Genomic DNA, 23757 nt, shown 5'->3' on the forward strand with positions numbered 1-23757 from the left:
CAACAGCTGGAGGGCTACAGTTTGGAGATCACTGTGCAGTGGTCTCTAAACTGTGGCCCTCTAGATCTTGCAAAACTACAACTCCCAACATGCCCACACAGCAGTTTGCTGTCTGGGCATGCTGGGATTTGTAGTTTTGCAACATCTGGAGGGCCACAGTTTGGAGATCACTGTGTTGCGGTTTCTTAACTGTGGCCCTCTAAATCTTGCAAAACTACAACTCCCAGCCTGCACCAACAGCAAACGGCTGTCTCGCCATGCTGGGAGTTGTAGTTGCGTACCTCCAGCTGTTGTATTACTACAACTCCCAGCATGCCCTTCAGTGATCAGTACATGCTGGGTGTTGTAGTTTTGCAATAGCTGGAGGCACACTGGTTGGAAAATACTGAGTTAAGTTCTGTTATCTAACTCTAACTATTTTCCAACCAGTATGCCTCCAGCTGTTGCAAAAGTACAACTCCCAGCATGCATGGTCTGTCAGTGCATGTTGGGAGTTGTAGTTTTGCAACAGTTGGAGGTCCCCCCCCCCATGTGAATGTACAGGGTACATTCACACGGGCAGGGGTTTACAGTGAGTTTCCTGCTTTAAGTTTGAGCTGCAGCAAATTTTCCGCCGTAAACCCCCACCTGTGTGAATGTACCCTAAAAACACTACACAACACTAACACATAATAAAGGGTAAAACACTACATATACACCCCCAGTAAAAATGAAAAACATATCATACGGCAGTGTTTCCAAAACGGAGCCTCCAGCTGTTGCAAAACAATAACTCCTAGCATTTCCGGACAGCCACTGACTGTCCAGGCATGCTAAGAGTTTAGCAACAGCTGGAGGCACCCTGTTTGGGAATCACTGGCGTAGAATACCCCTATGTCCACCCCTATGCAATCCTTAATTTATTCCTCAAATGCGCATGGCTCTCTCTCACTTCGGAGCCCTGTCATATTTCAAGAAAACAGTTTAGGGCCACATGGGGTATTTCCGTACTCGGGAGCAATTGTGTTCCAAATTTTGGGGTGCTTTTCCTCCTTTTACCCCTTATGAAAAGGAAAAGTTGGGGTCTACACCAGCCTGTTAGTGTAAAAAAATAAAAACTTTTACACTAACATGCTGGTGTTGCCCCATACTTTTTATTTTCACAAGAAGTAAAAGGAAAAAAAGACCCCCAAATTTGTAACGCAATTTCTCCTGAGTACGGAAATACCCCATATGTGGGCGTAAAATGCTCTGCGGGCACACAACAAGGCTCAGGAGTGAGAGCGCACTATGCACATTTGAGGCCTAAATTGATGATTAGCGCAGGGGTGGCTGATTTTACAGCGGTTCTGACATAAACGCAAAAAAATAAATACCCACATGTGACCCCATTTTGGAAACTACACCCCTCACGGAACGTAACAAGGGGTTTAGTGAGCCTTAACACCACACAGGTGTTTGACGAATTTTCGTTAAAGTTGGATGGGAAAACGAAAAAAAAATTTTTTACTAAAATGCTGGTGTTACCCTAAATTTTTCATTTTCACAAGGGAAAATAGGGAAAAAAAAGCCCCCCCAAAATTTGTAACCCCATTTCTTCTGAGTGAGAACATACCCCATATCTGGATGTAAAGTGCTCTGCGGGCGCATTACAATGCTCAGAAAGAAGGAGCGCCATTGGGCTTTTGGAGAGAAAATTTGTCCGGAATTGAAGGCCACGTGCGTTTACAAAGCCCCCATAGTGCCAGAACAATGGACCCCCCCCCTTCTCTTCCCCACATGTGACCTTATTTTGGAAACTACACAACTCATGGAATGTAATAAGGGGTACAGTGAGCAAACGCCAGTGGGGTGTAAATGCTCACTCCACCCATTATTAAATTTTGTGAGGGGTGTAGTTTCCAAAATGGGGTCACATGTGGGGGATCCACTGTTCTGGCACCACGGGGGGCTTTGTAAACGCATAAGGCCCCTGACTTCTATTCCAACCAAATTCTCTTTCCAAAAGCTCAATGGCGCTCCTTCTCTTCTGAGCATTGTAGTGCGCCAGCAGACCACTTGATGTCCACACATGGGGTATTTCCATACAAAATTTGGGGGGGAATTTTCTCCTATTACCCTTGTAAAATTTAAAAATTTGAGGAAAAAACTGCATTTTAGTGAAAAAAAATGTTTTTTTCATTTGCACATCCGACTTTAACAAAAAGTCGTCAAACACCTGTGGGGTGTTAAGGCTCACTGTACCCCTTGTTACGTTCCTTGAGGCTTGAGGGGTGAAGTTTCCAAAATAGTATGCCATGTGTTTTCTCCTTCACTTTGCTGCTATTCCTGTGAAACACCTAAAGGGTTAACACACTTACTGAATGTCATTTTGAATACTTTGAGGGGTACAGTTTTTATAATGGGGTCATTTATGGGGTATTTCTAATATGAAGGCCCCTCAAATCCACTTCAAAACTGAACTGGTCCCGGAAAAATTCTGATTTTGAAAATGTTGTGGAAAATCGCTGCTGAACTTTGAAGCCCTCTGATGTCTTCCAAAAGTAAAAACATGTCAACTTTATGATGCAAACATAAGGTAGACATTTTGTATATGTGAATCAATACATTATTTATTTGGGATGTCCATTTTCCTTATAAGCAGAGAGTTTCAAAGTTAAAAAAAATGCCACATTTTGAAATTTTTCATACAATTTTGACATTTTTCACCAAGAAATGATGCAAGTATCGCCAAAATTTTACCACTAACATAAAGTAGAATATGTCATGAAAAGTAAAAGCATCCCAGAGTTATTAAAGGGGTAATCCATCCCTAGACATCTTATCCCCTATCCAAAGTATAGGGGATAAGATGTCTGATCGTGAGGGTCCCACCGCTGGGGACCCCCGCCATATAGCATGCCGCCCCCACCTGTTTCTGCTCCAGAAGCGCTGGAGGGTCTGGGTCCTGACCACCGGAACGTAAGTCCGTGACGTCACCACCTCGCCCCCGTGCGATGTCACGCCCGTCCCCCAATGTAAGTCTACGGGAGGGGGCGTGACGGACGTCATGCCCCCTCCCATAGACTTGCATTGAGGGGACGGGGCGTGACGTCACACGGGGGTGGAGTCGTGACGTCACGGACTTCCGTTCCGGTGGTCGGGACCCAGACCCTCCAGTGCTTCCGGAGCAGAATCAGGTGTGTGCAGGGGATAAGATGCCTAGGGGTGGAGTACCCCTTTAATAACTCTGGGATCTTTTTACTTTTGGAAGACATCAGAGGGCGGGACCCCAGCGATCAGACATCTTATCCCCTATCCTTTGGATAGGGGATAAGATGTCTAGGGGTGGAGAACCCCTTAAATGCTTAAAGTGAAAGTGGTCAGATGTGCAAAAAATGCCTGAGTCCTTAACCTCTTAAGGACGCAGGGCGTATGGATACGCCCTGCATTCCGAGTCCTTAAGGACGCAGGGCGTATCCATACGCCCGTGGGAATTCCGGTCCCCACCGCTAGCCGGTTGGGGACCGGAGCCGGATGCCTGCTGAAATCATTCAGCAGGCATCCCGGCATATCGCCCAGGGGGGTCCTGAGACCCCCCCCATGTCGGCGATCGGAGAAAATCGCATGTCAATTCAGACATGCGATTTTCTCCAATTCCGGGCTGATCGGGTCTCTGGTGACCCGATCACCCGGAAAATAGGGCTGATCGGAGTTTTCAGCAACACCCCCGATCAGCCTAAAGGATAGGAGTGAGGTCGCAAAGCTGCGATCTACTCCTATCCCCTGCCATTACTCAGAACGGAGTTCTGACCAATGGCAGCACAGGACAGGGGGTTGCCATGGCAACCCCCCGTTCTGCCCGCCCCTGGATGTCAAGGGGCTCTGGAAAGAAGATGGAGGCCGTACCTGCAGGAGAAGATGCCTGGGGACCTGGGATCTTCGCTGGAGCCTGCAGGATCCTGATCAGGTAGGGAATCGACAGTGGGGGGGGGGGGGGGGGGGATTGAAAGTGAAAGTAAATCGATCTTTACTGTGGCAACCACTAGGGGGGCCAAACTGCAACTCCCAGCATGCCCAGAGAGCCAAAGGCTGTCTGGGCATGCTGGGAGTTGTAGTTTTGCAACATCTGGAGGGTCACAGTTTGGAGACCACTGTTACAGTGGTGCCCAAACAGTAGCCCTCCAGATGTTGCCAAACTACAGCTCTCAGCATGCCTTTACTTCCCAGGCATGCTGGGAGTTGTAGTTCTGTAACATCTGTCCCTTCAGATTTAGCAATTTTCATGACATTCTTGGAAATTGCTGCTCTACTTTGAAGCCCTCTAATTTTTTCAAAAAGCAAAAGTATGTCCATTTTATGATGCCAACATAAAGTGGACATATTGTATTTGTGAAGAAAAATAAAATTTATTTGGAATATCCATTTTCCTTACAAGTAGAGAGCTTCAAAGTTAGAAAAAGGCAAAATTTTCAAAATTTTCATGAAATTTGGGGATTTTTCCCCAAAAAAGGATGCAATTAACGCCGAAAAACAATCTCAGAATCAGAATATTCGGTAAAAGTGTTTTCGCGTTATTAATTGTTAAAGTGACGGTGGTCAGAATTGCGAAAAAGGGCTCAGTCCTTAAGGTGAAAAAGGGCTGCGTCCTTAAGGGGTTAAAGGAGAACTCAAGAGTATAAAAATTGTCGCCCATACTGCCGGCAGTAAAAAAATAAAGATGTACATACCTTCCTCCGCTCCTGCGGGGCCTCCGATAACCGGCTCCGGTTACCGCCGTGATCCTCTTCCTGGTTGACAGTGGTCAGAGAGTCTTACTGCGCTCAGCCAATCACCAGCCGCAGTGAAGTCCCGACTCGGCCGGCGATAGGCTGAGCGGCAGTGTGACGTTTTCGGCCCCGGCAGCAGGTGTCGGTGTAGTGAAGAATTTTGTGTCCTGAAGCGTTCTCACACTGCCGCTCAGCCTATCACCGGCCGAGTCGGACTTCGCTGCGGCTGGTGATTGGCTGAGCGCAGTAAGACTCTCCTACCACCGGCAACCAGGAAGTGGATCGCGGCGGAGACCGGAGCCGGTTACCGGAAGCCCCGGGGGGAGCGGATGAAGGTATGTACATCTTTTTTTTTTTTTTACTGCCGGCAGTATGGGTGACAATCTTTATACTCTGGAGTTCTCCTTTAATGTGAAATGGGCTGGGTCCTTAAGAGGTTAAAGAAAGGTCTAATGTAAGTGGTTAGCATGGTTTAAAAAGTATTTCAGGCTGCAATCATCTTTCCTTCATTAATTTTCAGTCCCCCTGGTACAAAGTTTGCAATCTACTCCTATTTGTGAAACCTTGGAATTTAGGGAACCACATAGAATTTAAAAAAATTAAAATAAAATAAAAATAATTATAAAAAAAATTAAAAATTTTATAAATTTTAAAAGAAATATAGAGAACTAAATCAAATAAATGATTAAAAAATATTGGACTTGGTAATTTATTTTAGAAAAATTATCCAATATTACATTTTGTGAGTGGCAAAATTATGTGAACCTTTGCATTCAGTGCAGCAATAACTGCATCTAAACATTTCCTGTAACTGTTGATTAATACTACATGTCGGCTTGGAGGAATTTTAACCCATTCCCCATAGAAAACAGCTTTAATGGGGTTATCCAGGAATAGAAAAACAGAGCTGATTTCTTTCAAAATACTGCTCCCCGTTCCATTAAAGTAAATGGAGCCAAGTTGCAATACCACACCCAACCTAGGGACAGATGTGGAGCTGTTTTTGAAAGAAAGTAACTCCTTTTTTCTAGTCCTGGATAACCCCTTTAACTCTGTTATGTTACGTATGTGGAAGAAGAGTAACAGTGTACCTTAAAAGACGGGACATGAGATGGGGCGCAGACTTCTCAGGCAATGGTAAAATAAATGAAATTTATTAGATAAAATGCATTTTATCTAATAAATTCCATTTATTTTACCATTGCCTGAAAAGTCTGCGCCCCGTCGAATGTCCCGTCTTTTAAGGTACACTGTTACCCTTCTTCCACATTGTTATTCACCGGTACCATCCCAGGAACACCGGAGGGGCGAGGAGGCTGCGACTCCCTATTGATTCTCATTCAGATGTTATGCTCTCAGCATAACTCTGCAAGGTAAGGTGCCATCCTTTTGCCTTACTGATTCACTGACGTAATTAATTATAGCAAAAAGGTCTCGGCGAGATGCAGCAAAACAGTGCCAACCCATGATCCTACTACCACAATTCTTCACAGATGAAGTTTTTATGTTCAAATGCAGTGTTTGTTTTTTAACAAACATTATTTAATGCATCTAATGAAGGGACAGTCAGCCCAGAAATTTATGATGTGAGATCCTGAATAAAGTCTTCTGTGAAACACCACCAGTTCCATGTGCATACGGCTCATTACTAGCATCAAGAACGTTTCACCACAAGCTCCAGGGTATTTCTTCACATACAAAATTTTTTTTTCAAATACTTTATTTTATACCAAGAAGTTCCATTTTGGTCTCATCTGTCCATTAAACATTTGTTCCAATAGCCTTTTGTCTTGTCCAGGTGATCTTTAGCAAACTGCAGGAGGGCAGCAATGTTGGGGCTTTGTCCTTGCTATCCTGCCATTCACACCATTATTGTTCAGTGTCCTCCTGTTGGTGGTTAGCATTATACCTTTAATTGTTTATAAATTACCTAGGGTTCCTTTGTGATGTTCTGGACTGTTATAGGTCTTGCTTATGGCTTGATCTTTGTTGGGTGACCAGTCCTCATGAGAGTAAAAATGGTCTTGAATTTCCCCCATTTGTACATAATCTGTCTAACTGTGGATTGATGGAATCCAAACTATTTAGAGATGTTTTCTAGATCCTTGTTCTGCCATGATATATTTCCACAAACATGTGTTGCAAAGACCAGACTTTGATAGATCCCTCTTCTTTAAATAAAGCAGGTCACCCACTCGTACCTGATTGCCATTCCATTGATTGAAAACAGGTGACTCTAATTTTCCCTTCAAATTATCTGCTAATCCTAAAGGTTCACATACTTTTGCTATTCACAGATATGTGATATTGGATCATTTTACTGATGCTAAATACTGCTGTGTGAAGCCAGCCTAACACCATACTTAAAAGAGGGAGAGAAAAGAGAGAGCAGTCTCTCAGTAAGGGTACATTTACACGGAGGAAATTCGGAAAGTAAAATATCCTAGCTTAATTCCATTCCATTCCATTGATAATTGGGAATTCTCTGGCAAATTCTGACAAATTTCAATTCCTTGTCGGAAAGTATGTTGTGTCCGTGTGAACACAACAGAGGAATACCCATTGTATTCAATAGGACTGTGATGCAAGGTGGAATCCTCAAGACATTCCTTGTAATTGGGTAGTGTGAACGAGCCGTAAAGCTGATAGATGATGTCAGTCTTAAGCCAACATTAGTCAGAAACAGTGTGCTGTCAGTCTCTATAGTAATGGCCAGAAAATGAAGTATTTCTCACAGAAAAGGATTGCAATAAGACACGTTTTGCTTTACACATGTTTATTCCCTTTGTGTGTATTGCAACTAAACCAAAAAAGGGAGGAAAAACTGCAAATTGGACATAATGTCACACCAAACTCTGAAAATGGGCTGGACAAAATTAATGGCATGTGATGCTCCTTTAAACTCACCTGGGGCAAGTAACAGGTGTGGGCAATATAAAAATCACACCTGAAAGCAGATAAAAAGGAGAGAAATACACTTAGTCTTTGCATTGTGTGTCTGTGTGTGCCACACTAAGCATGGACAACAGAAAGAGGAGAAGACAACTTGAGAACCAAAATTGTGGAAAAATATCAACAATATCAAGGTTACAAGTCCATCTCCAGAGATCTAGATTTGCCTTTGTCCACAGTGTGCAACATTATCAAGAAGTTTGCAACCCATGGCACTGTAGCTAATCTCCCTTGGCATGGACGGAAGATAAAAATTGATGAAAGGGGTCAATGCAGGATAGTCTTGATGGTGGATAAGCAGCCCCAAACAAGTTCCAAAGATATTCAAGCTGTCCTGCAGGCTCAGGGAGCATCATTGTCAGTGCAAACTCTTCATTGACATTTAAATGAAATTAAATGCTATGGCAGGAGACCCAGGAGGACCTACTGCTGACACAGAGACTTAAAAAAGCAAGACTACATTTTGCCAAAATGAACTTGAGTAATCCCTCTGGGAATACGTCTTGTGGACAGATGAGACCAAGATAGAGCTTTTTGGTAAAGCACATCATTCTACTGTTTACCGAACGTTTTGGGGTTGTTTTGCTGCCTCTGGCACTGGGTGCCTTGAATGTGTGGAAGCCATCATGAAATCTAAGGATTACGAACAGATTTTGGTCACAGTGTACAGCCCAGTATCAGAAAGCTGGGTTTGCGTCCGAGATCTTGGGTCTTCCAGCAGGACAATGACCCCAAACATATGTCTAAAAGCACCCAGAAATGGATGGCAACAAAGCGCTGGAGAGTTCTGAAGTGGCCAGTAATTAGTCCAGATCTAAATCCCATTGAACACCTGTGGAGAGATCTTAAAGGGGTACTCCGCCCCTAGACCTCTTATCCCCTATCCAAAGGATAGGGGATGAGATGTCAGATCGCCGGGGTCCTGCTGCTGGGGACCCCGGGGATCACTGCTGCAGCACCCCGCTATCATTACTGCGCAGAGCGAGATCGCTCTGCACGTAATGACGGGCAATACAGGGGCCGGAGCGTCGTTACATCACGGCTCCGCCCCTCGTGACGTCACGGTCCGCCCCCGTCAATACAAGTCAATGGAAGGGGGCGTGGCCGTGATGACATGAGGGGCGGAGCCATGACGTCACGCTGCTCCGGCCCCTGTATCACCCGTCATTACGCACAGAGCGTACTCGCTCTGTGCTGTTATGATGGTGGGGTGCTGCAGCGTCGATCCCGGGGGTCCCCAGCAGTGGGACCGCGGCTATCCAACATCTTATCCCCTATCCTTTGGATAGGGGATAAGATGCCAGGAGCGGAGTACCCCTTTAACCTCTTAAGGACGCAGGGTTTTTCCGTTTTTGCATTTTTTCCTCATCACCTTCTAAAAATCATAAGGCTTTAAATTTTGCACCTAAAATTCCATATTATGGCTTATTTTTTGTGCCACCGATTCTACTTTGCAGTGACGTTTGTCATTTTAACAAAATATCCACGGCGAAGTGGAAAAAAATTCATTGTGAGACAAAATTGAATAAAAAATGAAATTTTGTAACTTTTGGGGGCTTCCGTTTCTACGCAGTACATTTTTCGGTAAAAATGACATCTTATCTTTATTCTGTAGGTCCCTACGGTTAAAATGATACCTTTTGTATTACTTCTAAAAAGAATCATAACTACATGCAGGAAAATTTATACGTTTAAAATTGTCATCTTCTGACCCCTATAACTTTTTTATTTTCCGTGAATGGGCTGGTATGAGGGCACTTTTTTTGCACCGTGATCTGAAGTTTTTATCAGTACCATTTTTATATTGATCTGACTTTTTGATCGCTTTTTATAAATTTTATCATGATGTAAAAAGTGACCAAAAATACGCTATTTTGGAATTTGGAATTTTTTTGCGCGTATGCCATTGACCGTGCGGTTTAATTAACAATATATTTTTATAGTTCGGACATTTCCACACACGGCGATACCACATATGTTTATTTTTGTTTACACAGGTTTTTTTTTTAAATGGGAAAAGGGGGGTGATTCTTACTTTTAATAGGGAAGGTGTTAAATGATCTTTATTAACGTTTTTTTTAACACTTTTTTTGCAGTGTTATAGCCCCCCTGGTGGCTATTTCACTGCACATACCGATCTCATACACAGATCATTACCGTGCATTGACACGGCAAAGATCAGTGTAATCGGCGGTCGACTGCTCAAGCCTGGATTTAAGGCTTGGAGCAATCAATCGCAGATCAGACGCGACGGAGGCAGGTGAGGAGATGCACGCTGTTAGCCAAGGGTCATTAGCCACCAGGACCCACCCGGTATGACGCAGGGTCATGGCGTGACCCCGCGTTTTATACCGAGACCGGGCGCAGGGCGTACAGGTACACCCTGCGTCCTTAAGAGGTTAAAATTGCTGTTGGGAAAAGGTGCCCTTCCAATAAGAGAGATCTGGATCGGTTTGCAAAGGAAGAGTGGTCCAACATTCCGGCTGAGAGGTCTAAGAAGGAAGCGACTGGTTATAGGAGAGGTTATAGGAAGCAACTGATTTCAGTTATTTTTTCCAAAGGGTGTGCAACCAAATATTAAGTTAAGGGAGCCAATACATTTGTCCAGCCCATTTTTGGAGTTTGGTGTGATATTATGTCCAATTTGCTTTTTGTCCTTCCTTTTTTGGCTTAGTTCCATTACACACAAAAGGAATAAACATGTATATAGCAAAACGTGTTACTGCAATCCTTATCTGTGAGAAATACTTCATTTTCTTGAAACATTTCAGGGGTGCCAACATTTACGGCCATGACTGTATGTGCAGGAGTTGAACAGACTCTATAGCAGCCAAATAGTAGACTACCGTATTTTGAAAGTTTCAGACTTTTACATTTAGGACAAAAACCAAAAATTGAAAATAGTGCAAAGGTGTCCATAGCCTTTAAATTTTGGTCTGTATGGCAACATCAATTCGATCTTACTTGTACTGCATTGCATTCACAAAAACATAAAAGGCATAAATATTCATTTTATGTGTTTTTTTACATTATGCAAATAAATGTCTTCCAATTGGAACTGCCAAACACATTGATTTTAATGCATAGTATTGATCAATTAGATCGCTGCTCTGCTAGGACAGTCTGCCTGAGGAATGCAGCAATCACAGTAAAACACTGGTCTTGATAAACTACCCCCCCCCCTTTCCTTTTGTATGTAGGCTTTCATTATTTTACTATTGACTCTAAACAGACAATGTCCTTTAAACAAACTTTGCATAGATCAATAGTACAAGCGAATATAGGAAACTTTGTAATATATCTTATTAGACAAACATGCTTCTTTCTCCTGTTGTAACACCCCCTCCCCCTTCCTCTTTCTCTTTCCTGCTGAAAACCAAAAGCTTTGTCCAGTGTCTGCAAGGCAACAATACAAGCCTATGGAGGGGTGAGAAAGCCCACCAGCTCTGCGAGAGCTGCAAATCCTTTGGATAGGGGATAAAATGTCTAGGGGCGGAGTACCCCTTTAAAATTGTCCTCTTCTGACCCCTATAACTTTTTAGTTTTTCCACATACAGGGCTGTATGAAGGCTAATATTTTGCACTTTGATCTATAGTTAGTTATGGTGCCATTTTTGTTTAATGGTAGATTTGATCACTTTTTATTATTATTTTTTTCTGCTGTATGAAGTGACCAAAAATGCACAATGCTGGGCTTTGGTATTTTTATATTTAAAAAAAAAAAAATTTTTGTTTTGTTTATGCCATTTAGCTATGCGGTTTAATTAACATTATATGTCAATAGTTCAGATATTTACGCACGTGGCAATTACACATATATTTATTTATTTTTTACATTCTTTTAGTTATAAAATTGGAAAAGGGGGGGGGGGATTCAAACGTTTATTAGGGGGAGGAGTTATACACATTTTTTACTAAATTTTTTCTTATTATTTACAATTTTTTAGTCCGCATAGAAAACTATTACATGGAATCTTTTTATTCCTAACACTGTTCAGTGCTGTTCTATTGCACAACATTGATCAGCGTTATCTGCCCTCTGTTGCTCTAGCCTGCCAAAGCAGGCTAGAGCAACACAGAAGAGATCAGACAGCACGGAAGTAGGAAGGGACCCTCTGATTGTCATGTAAGGTGATTGGGACCCCAAGATTACCCCTTGCCGGTCCTCAACAACAAATCGTCAACATAGAATTGCCGACTTTAGGTCCTGCGATTGGCTTTGATTGTGGGATCTAAAAGTTTAAAGAATAAGCCTCATGCTAGAACTTAATATTACGTTTTAGATCGCGGGGAGGGGGTCCGAGCGCTGGGGACCCCTGCAATCTCCTGTATGGCCCGAAGCGGAGGCCGCCACGCCCCCTTCCTAAAGCTCTATGGGAGAGCTGAGGGTTCCTGAACGGCTGTCCCATAGAACTATATGGAGGTGGTGTGGCGGCCTCTGCTTCGGACAGGGGTCGTGACGCCCTCCTGTGCTAAAGCACAGAGGGCTCCGTACAGGATATTGCGGGGGGGCCCCAGCGCTCAGACCCTCCACGATCTAAAATGAGACTTATCCTTTAGTAACCCTGCTGCAGGCCAGCTAGGGGCTACGTGCCACGGAGTGGGATGATGTCACAATCCCACGTCGTAGCTGCCCCCCACCTTTCCCACGACATATCCATATGTCCTGGGGAGGGAAGGGACTAAAGGGATTGTCCCACAAAGCGAATTTTGAAAAATCAGATGTGTACAACATACATGTATGTAAAGGAGCAAAAATGTGCAGTTTTTAATAAAGTAACTCACATGCTTGTAGAGTTATCCTACCCCATGGATCTGATCACTTCCTAGTTTCCTCCTTTAATGGGGGTATTAGTAAGCTTATATCTCTCAAATAGTACATCTTCAAAAAAAGCTTGTATACTTGATATATGTTGAATTTTACTGTGGTGGTCCTCAGGATTTGTAGTGTAGGGGTGTTGGAATAGTATTACAGGGTCTGGTGGTATTAACCCTTAGTTGTCGTGACGCCAGGGTGCGGTTTGCTTAATAGTAATGTTCCTGCCGCCATAGGTTGTTAGATTTGATAGGTTGAGCTTGATTACTTACGGTTTTAGTGGCTGCTGGTTCTTTCAGGGTTTGGCCTAGATGAATTGAGTGAAATTATGCTGATTTGCGGATTGTGCTTGCTTCATTGTACAGCAGGGAAGAGAGAGAATTTACAGACGACAGCCCTTTATATAATAGGGGGCTGGACTAAGCTCATTGGTCAGCGAACCTGTAAGTTCTTAACCCAGTGAACTCTGGGTTAAACAGCTATACATCATAACTGTACATCACATGACTCGGGAAAGGTCCTATACATTTATATTTCCTATACACTAAATAAAATATCCACATAATTTATACGAGGCGACCAGGTGTAAGCCCTGCAGGAGAGCACCTATGGAAATGGAGGGACTCTGGCTGAGGGGATTTTAGACAGGGACAGAACAAGGTCCTGTACCGGGACACCACATTAAACATCAGTTTAGACCTATTTTTTTTCATCGGACAACCCCTTTAAGAAGGACACTGAACATGTTCTTCAAACAGCATCTTTGTACTGTTTCTGTAATAAATATGAGAGACAACAGACAAGAGTACTCTTGCCTCAGGTATATTATTGGATATGAATTAGTAAATACATGTCTGCAAATCTCAGTGGCTAGACAGTTAGTCATCCCACATCATCCAGGAGATCTATGGTATCAATTATCAGTGTAAGTTTATAATTATTTGAACATATGTCTGTTATATTGCAGTGTGGAATGTTCCACTCCCAGGAGTGGAAGGGATCTAACAGTATAGCTAGTATGAATGTGACAGGAAATTGGATATCAATAGCCTTTTAACTGGTACATGGATGTGTTGTTTAGATCTATTCCTCCTATATATATATATATATATATATATATATATATATATATATATATATATGGCATATGTATAGTACAGTACAGACTGCAGTCAAGGTAAATACTTTTAATTTTGTGGACAATGTAAGTTAAACAAAAAGTCTTAGAAGGAGATTTATCATTCTTTTCAAACATATGGCTTTTTATAAGACAATTTTTTAACTTACTTTTGCTTACATGCGACCTATTTATCAAATAGTCGCATAACCATGATAAATAAATCGCACGTAAGCAAAACCCGGGAAACCCGCTTACAAAAGCATTTTTTAAAGCAGAAAAGTTTACCCTTATGTTAATAGCTGAAGTTCTTTATCTACCCTTTATTACCAGTAGCGTTGCTAGAGAGTGACGGGGAGGGGGGGGGGGGGTGCGTACCGCATCGGGTGACATGCTGACTGGCCTGCCCGGCACTCAATAGCTGCACTCCAACTATCCCGCAACAACCCATCCACCCTCCTCAGAAATTAAAATCATACTATGCCGTACAATGAATATCCTTACTGTGGACGCTTTTTTGTTTAATTTTGAGCCCACGTTTTGTGACGTTGGTGGGCGGAGTCTTGTGTCGCTGCGCTGAGGCCGGAGTTTACGTCAGGAACGAAGACAGCGCCGCACCAACAGGCACATAAACAATAGTGAAGCCACAAAAAAAAAGCTTGTTACGTTAACCACCCCAAAGTGTGCATGAAGCTGTATTACTATGGATGTTTCTTTTATTTTTTTAAGGAAAAATTTTAGTGCCAAATATGGGTTATTTACGTAGTCTGTAAAAATTCTTACACAATTATTTTGTGCCTTATTCTATTTTACCACAACATAAATTTTAAAATTTAGTCGGTACACCAGCATGTACGTGTCCTAAAATTAACAAGGTGTGCAGTGTGTCGGGTGTAGAGACGTACTTGGAACAATAGACTGCTTGCTTAGTTTTCATTTGCCTCATATAGTCAGAAGTGAATACATTATTTATATGTTAGATGTTTACAGATACTTACCATACATGATGCAGAAAAGTGTATGATGCAGATTTTAAGTATAATGTTTGGTTAAAAAGACTTTGTTAGTTTAGACAAGATTATTAATGATTCCAAAGTCAAATTTTATTCAGCCCCCTCAACTGGTCTGTCCTGGGGTCTTCTTCCATAACACAGTATATCTTACAGGAAATAGGCAGCTCTTTCTCATCTTTGGAGTGTATGGTAAAGCTTAGTTTATACCAATTTGTCCTTATTGTGCTCATTGTTTTATGATTTAAAAACTAACGACAAATGAGGAGTAACTACCTTTAATATTGACCTCAGTGTAAATCCGCATTGAAGTCACTGACTTTTTCTATATTGATATACATTCAATCATCCGTCATCTATCTTGTGCATCCATCACCAGTGTTGAAAAGAATGGATAGATTGATATACATTGTTTATTCTGGACAGGAACACTTTGCATGCAACACCTTCCTGTCAATTGTTATGACGGCTGCACATGCCTTTTGTGCAAAACCCAGTCTCACTGAAGCAAATTTGATCCATCATGATGGATGAATTGCTTTTGTGGAAATACTTCAGAAACGGACAGAAAAAAATGAAAAACTTGGATGTAAGGTTTCAGCTTAGTTTTAAAAAAGACCAGTGACATTAGCTTTTATGCAAAAGAAATTTCAAGCAATATTCTAAATAAAATGTAATACACTGGGTAAAAACAGAAAATGCACCTCTTGTCATAAGAATTATGTAACTATGTTCAAGCTAAGTTTCCCTTAACGGAACAATTTCATTCTGGAAATATCCCTCTGTCTTCTATTAAGTAAAAGCTGAGAAAATCTGAACAGCATGAGTCATGTTATACATTGAGAGAACGTCTTCAGAGAGGACTCTAGGCTTTGTGAGGCCTTAGGCGAAACCTGAACATGAGGCCCTCACTGACACTCATAATTTAAAAAGATATGCAAGCTGCGAGTTGGTTGTGGTGTAGCAAGATGTAACAACTTGGCATGGCTTGAAAGCACCTGGGCAATGTATTGTGCACCCATAAACCCCCGACAGTACATGTAAGAAAGGGACAATGCATACATTGTATGTACCGCCGCTCACCAGGGGTGCACACAGGTTTTTCTCAAGGGTTGGGATTTATAAAAAGACTAGCTGAGTACCCGGCATTGCCCGGTTTTTCCTTCCTAATCCTTGTTGGGGAGGAGAATCAACAAAGGAGGAAGCTTTTGCCTTCATATCCTAGCCTCATATTGTCATATCCCATCCCCATATCCCCTCCTCATATCTCAACCTCATATCCCGTCCTTATATCTTGACCTCCTATCCCGACCTCATATCCCATCCTCATATCCCGACCTCGTATCCCATCCTTATATCCGTCCTCATATCTCGACCTCATATCCCGTCATCCTATCTTGACCTCATATTCTGTCCTCATATCCCGACCTCATCTCCTCACCTCATATCCCGACCTCATCTCCTCACCTCATATCCCGTCTTCATATCCCATCCTCCTATCTCGACCTCCTATCCCGTCCTCCTATCCCGTCCTTTAATCATGTCCTCATATCCCGACCTCCTATCCATTCTCATGTCCCAAACTTATATCCTGACCTCCTATCCTATCCTCATATCCCGACCTCATATCCTGTCCCCATATCCCGTCCTTATGTCCCATCCTCATATCCTGTCCTCAGGTGGGACTGATTTGTGATGAAGATATTGTAAGCTGAAAATAGAAGGAGAAGTGGCTTTGTGGGACTGGGCGTGATTTTCTAGCCAGAGCGATGCACAAAAAGGGTAGATATTAAAAGAGGTAGGGCTTAAACAGTGGGCATGTCTTTGTGAGATGGGTTGTGGCTGGTATTATTGAAATATCTCCAGCCGTGCGGAAGTTATGTGGGACTTTAAACAAAAACCCTGACCCTCACAAATGGGGGTAGTTAAGGGTTAAATTAACTATCCTATATTTTAGGTGGACATATAAGAATCATGTGACAAAGTATTATTGAAATATCTCCAGCCGTTTGGAAGTTATGCAGTAGCATATATTTCCCATAGACTTGTATGGGACTTTAAACAAAAACCCCAACCCTGGCAAATGGGAGTGAGTAAGGATTAAATCACCTATTCTATGTTTGTTGTTTACATATAAGTAACGTGTGCCAAGTTTCATTTTAATATCTTTAGCCATGATGCTGGAACATACACACATGCACACATTGAGTTTTATATATATATATATATATTAGCCGGCGTTGCCCAGTTTTTCCTTCCTAATCCTGGTTGTGGAGGAAAATAAACAAAGGAAGAAGCTTTTGACTTCATATCCCGTCCTCATATATTGTTGTCATATCCCAACCTCATATCATATCCTGATATTCCGTCCTCCTATCCCGTCCTCCTATCTCATCCTCCTATCTCGACCTCCTATCCCATTCTCCTATCCCATCTTCCTATCTCATCCTCCTGTCCCGTCCTCCTATCTCGACCTCCTATCCCGTCCTTCTATCCCGTCCTCCTATGCCGTCCTCCTATCCCGACCTCCTATTTCGACCTCCTTTCCCGACCTCGTATCTCGACCTCCTATCCCTTCCTCATGTCCCATCCTCCTATCCCGACCTCCGATCCCGACCTCCTATCCCGTCCTCCTATCCCGTACTCATATCTCGACCTCCTATCCCGACCTCCTATCCCGTCCTCCTATCCCGTCCTCAAATCTTGACCTCCTATCTCGACCTCCTATCCTGACCTCCTATCCCGACCTGTAATATGTGTACCAGGTATTGAAATATCTCCAGCTGTACAGAAGTTATGTGGGAACATACATTTCCCATTGATTTGCATGGGAGTTTAAACAAAAACCCTGACCCTCACAAATGGGGGTAGTTAAGGGTTAAATTAGCTATCCTATATTTTAAGTGGACATATAAGTAACATGTGACCAAGTATTATGGAAATATCTCCAGCCGTTTGGAAGTTATGCAGTAACATATATTTCCCATAGACTTGAATGGGACTTTAAACAAAAACCCCACCCCTGGCAAATGGGGGCGAGTAAGGGTTAAATTACCTATCCTATGTTTGTTGTTGACATATAAGTAACATGTGTGCCAAGTTTCATGTTAATATCTTCAGCCTTCTTGGATGTGATGCTGGACCATACACACATACATACATAGAGTTTTATATATATAGATAAGATATAATGATAATCTAACCCCCCTCCCCCCTTGCAATATAAATGGAAATTACTCCACTTTTCAACTTTTTCAAACAAAAAAGTAAACAAACAAAAAAAAAAGTATCTTTTATCTCCTTAACGACGAAGGACTTCTATTTACGTCCTTCGCTGGCTCCCGCGATATGCCGCGGGGTCACACGTTGACCCCTCGTGATATCGGGTTGGTCCCAGCGGCCATCAATGGTGATGCCCTGTATTAACCCTTCAGATATGGCAATCAAAGCTGACCGCTGCGTCTGAAGCGAAAGTGAAACTATCCCGGCTGCTCAGTCGGGCTGTTCGGAACCGCCGCGGTGAAATCGTGGCGTCCCGAACAGCTTATAGGACGCCGGGAGGGACCCTACCTTCCTCCTCGTGTCAGATCGGCGAATGACTGCTCCGTGCCTGAGATATCCAGGCAGGAGCAGTCAAGTGCCAATAACACTGATCACAGGCGTGTTAATACACGCCAGTGATCAGTGTAAAACATCAGTGTGTGCAGTGTTATAGGTCCCTATGGGACCTATAACATTGCAAAAAAAAAAGTGTTAATAAAGATCATTTAACCCCTTCCCTAATAAAAGTTCGAATCACCCCCCTTTTCCCATTAAAAAAATAACAGTGTAAATAAAAATAAACATATTGCCGCGTGCGCTAATGTCCGAACTATAAAAATATATCGTTAATTAAACCGCACGGTCAATGGCGTACACGTAAAAAAATTCCAAAGTCCAAAAAAGCGCATTTTCGGTAACTTTTTATACCATTAAAAAATGAATAAAATGTCATCAAAAGGTCCGATCAAAACAAAAAATGGTACCGATAAAAACTTCAGATCACGGTGCAAAAAATTAGCCCTCATACCGCCCTGTAAGGGGAAAAATAAAAAAGTTATAGGGGTCAGAAGATGACATTTTTAAACGCATACATTTTCCTGCATGTAGTTATGATTTTTCCCAGAAGTACGACAAAATTAAACCTATATAAGAAGGGTACCATTTTAACGGTATGGACCTACAGAATAATAGACTTGTATTGAGGGGGCAGGCCGTTACGTCACGAGGGGGCGGAGCCGTGACGTAACGATGCTCCGGCCCCTGTATTGCCCCTCATTAAGCATGGAGCTCTGTGCAGTAATGATAGCGGGGAGCCGCAGCAGAGATCCCGGGGTTTCCCAGCAGCGGGACCCCGGCGATCTGACATCTTATCCCCTATCCTTTGGATAAGATGTCTGGGGCGGAGTACCCCTTTAAGTTTTAAATGGAAAGAATAGAAATTTGGTATCGTTTGAATCTTACCAACTGAGGCATACAGTACAGATAACATGTCAAAACTACTGCACAGTGAAATGCGTAAAAGAATGCAAATCTCACAAATATTTATTTTTTTGTTTTGCTATACATTATGGTAAAATGCAAGGTGTAATTACAAAGTACAATGGGTCAAAAACAAGCCCTCATATGGCACTATAGATGGAAAATTGAGTGTTATGACTCTTAGAAGGACTAGATGGGAAAAAAATTAAAATGCAAAACTGAAAATTGAATGTGCCTTCAAAGGGGTTAAAGTTACTGCTCCAAAAAATAGTAGCGGGACTAGCTGAAAATGGTGACAAGATGTTAAATTCTTGTCGCCATTTAAAAAAAAAAATAATCTTGGGTACATAGGGAACTATTTTGCTCACCTCCTAAAGCTTACATTGGATGTATTAGTATGTGACCTCCCCATACAGTGTATACTGTAGTGTACAGGATAAAAATATATAATTAAAACCAGTTCCTCAAAGGTATAGGGGATGAAGAAATATTGGATAGAATGAGTTGTCCAATAAATAGGGTCAGAATAAATGCATATAAATAATAATAATTTAATATAAATAATATACACATAAAGTAAGAATACCGTCGCAGGGCCCTTGCGGCAGACTCAAATGACAACAATGGGGGACATTTATCAAAACCTGTGCAGAGGAAAACTTGCCCAGTTGCCCATAGCAACCAATCAGATTGCTTCTTTCATTTTTCACAGGCCTTCATAAAAATGAAAGAAGCGATCTGATTGGTTGCTATGGGCAACTGGGCAAGTTTTCCTCTGCACAGGTTTTGATAAATCTCCCCCAATATAACAAATTAAAATAAAATAGATAAGACAACCTCAATATTATTGCTTCCCCAATGGTAGTATCAGAATAAAGTGTCCATATGCCGTAATAATAATAAAGTGTCCATATGCTGTAATACAGTGTCAATAGCGCTAAATGGCCAAAAACACAGTCAGTAGAATTGATAGTCACATAGATTGCACCGCGGTGTGCAATGTGCACCACAGTGCAATCTATGTGACTATCATTCCTATTGACTGTTTTTGGCCATTTAGCGCCATTGAGACTGATTTACAGCATATGGACACTTTGTATATTTTGATGTTATCACACTTGTACACTACCAATAGTAGTAATGTGTGACCCCCCCTATTAATTATTATACAGTGCACAGGGGTGTCAATTACAACTGTGTACAGGAGTGTGACCTGTCTCTTTATGTACAGTATATAGTGATATTTGGTGCGCACCCCCTATGCACTGTGACACTCTGTACACTGTATAATACAGGAGGGGAAGGTTCTGGTTGCACATCACTATATACAGCATTCAGGAGGAATTGCTAAATACAGGCTGCCAAATCTTATGGTTGGCAGCAGGTCTTCAATGAGGAGGCTCTTCCTCAGCCACAGGAAATTTCTTTCTGCAGCTCCACCAAATAGCATTCTTTTAGTAAACAAACATAATTTTCATATGTGGGACGCCGTGTGACTTGCAGCAGCATTCGCCTCACAGAGAGGGGCGAGTTAAGTGTCCGCTGCTGCCTGGCCTGCCTGATGGTGGAGCCGCCTTTGAACATCTTAAACAATTTACTGTACTTACGACTGGGACTTGATCACCATTATGTGGACAAGGATAGCCCGTTTTTTATTATGGTTATGGCAACATTTTAGTCTATTTTACCACATAACAGTTGCACACATTGGGGGAGATTTATAAAAAATCAAATAAGAGGGTGCAGACCTACTAGGTAGATGTACTTGCTGAGTTGCCCATAGCAACCAGTCATATTGCATCTTTATTTTACAGAGGCATTTTCAAAAATGAAAGAAGTGATCTGATTGGTTGCTATGAGCACCTCAGCAACTTTTCCTCTGTACAGGTTTTGATAAATCTCCCCCATTGTTTTTTCCTTTTAGGTGCAAGCTCGGGGAGCTTTTCTTCTTCTTATGGAGATTGCGCGTTTGCTGGGGCTGGAAGAAACAAACATGGCAACTGAACAGGACCAACATCTTCTCCGCCTTTTAACTCCCATCGCCAAGCTCTACACAGGGAAGCAGGTACACTAGTCCGATCACTTTGCTGAAGTACACTTATATATTGGAATATGTACATTGTCTCATATATATATATTTGTACACACAAGGCTGTCGCCGTCATATCAGAAGGGCTGGAGTGTTTTGGAGGACAAGGTTATATGGAGGACACAGGTTTGCCAACTTTGCTGAGAGATGCTCAAGTAAGTGCTATGTTACTAGAGTGCAACACTGTAAAATAGTTGTTCTTCGTTTTACCTACTTATATCTCTGTAATAGGTACTAACAATCTGGGAAGGAACAACCAACATTCTATCTCTTGATGTCCTGCGGTCAGTCAGCAAGAGCCAAGGGAAGGTTTTAAGTGCTTTTTTTTCTTCTACTCAGGTAATAATTATAAATGACCTAGCATAACCATGTTGCCTAAAATTTGTGGTCACTGCTTGATTATGTGTATTATTTATAAATATTTAAGTTGCAGGCTGTCAACTTTTATTTTCACAATACAGTCCCCCGGAACAGTGTTTACATATGAAAATGCTATGTGTATTTCTTTCCTGCAGGAAAAGCTAGAAGCTGTATCTAATATTCCCAGTCTGTCCCAATCTACTTCACGGCTGCTGCAAGCTCTGCAGGACTTAAAAGACTTCACACAGAAGGCAGGAATGAGAGGAAAGAGCTTCACAGAGCTGGCAGCCAGAGATTTTGCTTACAGCCTTGCTAAAATCTACATAGGTAATCAAAGCATTATTACTCACACCAAAAATCGTTTTTAAGGGAAACTAAGAGCAGGGTTGTCCATACTAATTTGCTGCTATAGGATGTTAGAGCTTGTGACACTGATGGTCATAAAACTTTTATTAATCATTAATAGCATTATGCAAATGAGTGAGTTTCTTAGCCCCTGCATAAGTACACAACTAGGCCCACCCACCAGCTCTGCTAACAAACACCTCCTTATGTACAGTCATGGCCGTAAATGTTGGCACCCCTGAAATTTTTCAAGAAAATGAAGTATTTCTCACAGAAAAGGATTGCAGTAACACATGTTGTGTTATACACATGTTTATTCCCATTGTGTGTATTTGAACTAAACCAAAAAAGGGAGGAAAAAAAAGCTAATTGGACATAATGTCACACCAAACTCCAAAAATGGGCTGGACAAAATTATTGTCACCCTTAATATTTGGTTGCACACCCTTTGGAAAAAATAACTGAAATCAGTCGCTTCCTATAACCATCAATAAGCTTCTTACTCCTCTCAGCTGGAATGTTGGACCACTCTTCCTTTGCAAACTGCTCCAGGTCTCTTAATGGAAGGGTGCCTTTTCCCAACAGCAATTTTAAGATCTCTCCACAGGTGTTCAATGGGATTTAAATCTGGACTCATTGCTGACCACTTCAGAACTCTCTAACGCTTTGTTGCATCCATTTCTGGGTGCTTTTTGATGTATGTTTGGGGTCATTGTCCTGCTGGAAGACCCAAGAACTCGGACACAAACCCAGCTTTCTGACACAGGTCTGTACAGTGTGACCCAAAATCCATTGAAAATCCTCAGATTTGATGATGTCTTGCACACATTCAAGGTGCCCAGTGCCAGAGGCAGCAAAACAACCCCAAAACATCATTGAACCTCCAACATATTTCACTGTAGGTACTGTGTTCTTTTCTTTGTAGGCCTCATTCCGTTTTCGGTTAACAATAGAATGGTGTGCTTTACCAAAAAGCTCTATCTTGGTCTCCTCTGTCCGCAAGATGTTTTCCCAGAAGGATTTTGGCTTACTCAAGTTCATTTTGGCAAAATGTAGTCTTGCTTTTTTATGTCTCTGTGTCAGGAGTGGGTCCTCCTGGGTCTCCTGCCATAGCGTTTCATTTATTTTTAATGTTGACAGATAGTTCGCGCTGACACTTATGCTCCCTGAGCCTGCACGACAGCTTGGAACTTGTTTGGGGCTGCTTATCCACCATCCAGACTATCCTGCGTTGACACCTTTCATAAATTTTTCTCTTCCATCCACACCCAGGGAGATTAGCTACAGTGCCATGGGTTGTAAACTTCTTGATAATGTTGTGCACTGTGGACAAAGGCAAATCTAGATCTCTGGAGATGGACTTGTAACCTTGAGATTGTTGATATTTTTCCACAATTTTGGTTCTCAAGCCCTCAGGCAGTTCTCTTCTCCTCTTTCTTATGTCCATGCTTAGTGTGGCACACATACACACAATGCAGAGACTAAGTGAACTTCTCTCCTTTTTATTTGCTTTCAGGTGTGATTTTTATATTGCCCACACCTGTTACTTGCCCCAGGTGAGTTTAAAGGAGCATCACATGCTTGAAACAATCTTATGTATCCACAATTTTGAAAGGGTGCCAATAATTTTGTCCAACCAATTTTTGAAGTTTGGTGTGACATTATGTCCAATTTGCTATTTTTCCTCCCTTTTTGTGGTTTAGTTCCAATACACACAAAGGGAATAAACATGTGTATAGCAAAACATGTATAGCAAAATGTACATGACTGTATATTACACCACCTCCCCTGCAGAGACCTAGCTGAATACAGCATTACAA

The 23757-nt window shown here is 42.1% G+C and overlaps 1 protein-coding gene across 1 annotated transcript in view; it reads left to right on the forward strand.

Moving 5' to 3' along the window:
• LOC130279165 (acyl-CoA dehydrogenase family member 11-like) overlaps window positions 1-23757 on the forward strand; it is a 156689-nt gene that overhangs the window by 126146 nt on the left and 6786 nt on the right. Inside the window, exons 10-13 of the mRNA XM_056528680.1 lie at window positions 21068-21208; window positions 21295-21387; window positions 21464-21571; window positions 21748-21919. Coding sequence (XP_056384655.1) covers window positions 21068-21208; window positions 21295-21387; window positions 21464-21571; window positions 21748-21919 — 514 coding nt within the window. The remainder of the gene's footprint in view (window positions 1-21067; window positions 21209-21294; window positions 21388-21463; window positions 21572-21747; window positions 21920-23757) is intronic.

The sequence above is a fragment of the Hyla sarda genome, chromosome 1 (genome assembly GCF_029499605.1).
Source record: "Hyla sarda isolate aHylSar1 chromosome 1, aHylSar1.hap1, whole genome shotgun sequence".
Classification (NCBI taxonomy): domain Eukaryota; kingdom Metazoa; phylum Chordata; class Amphibia; order Anura; family Hylidae; genus Hyla; species Hyla sarda.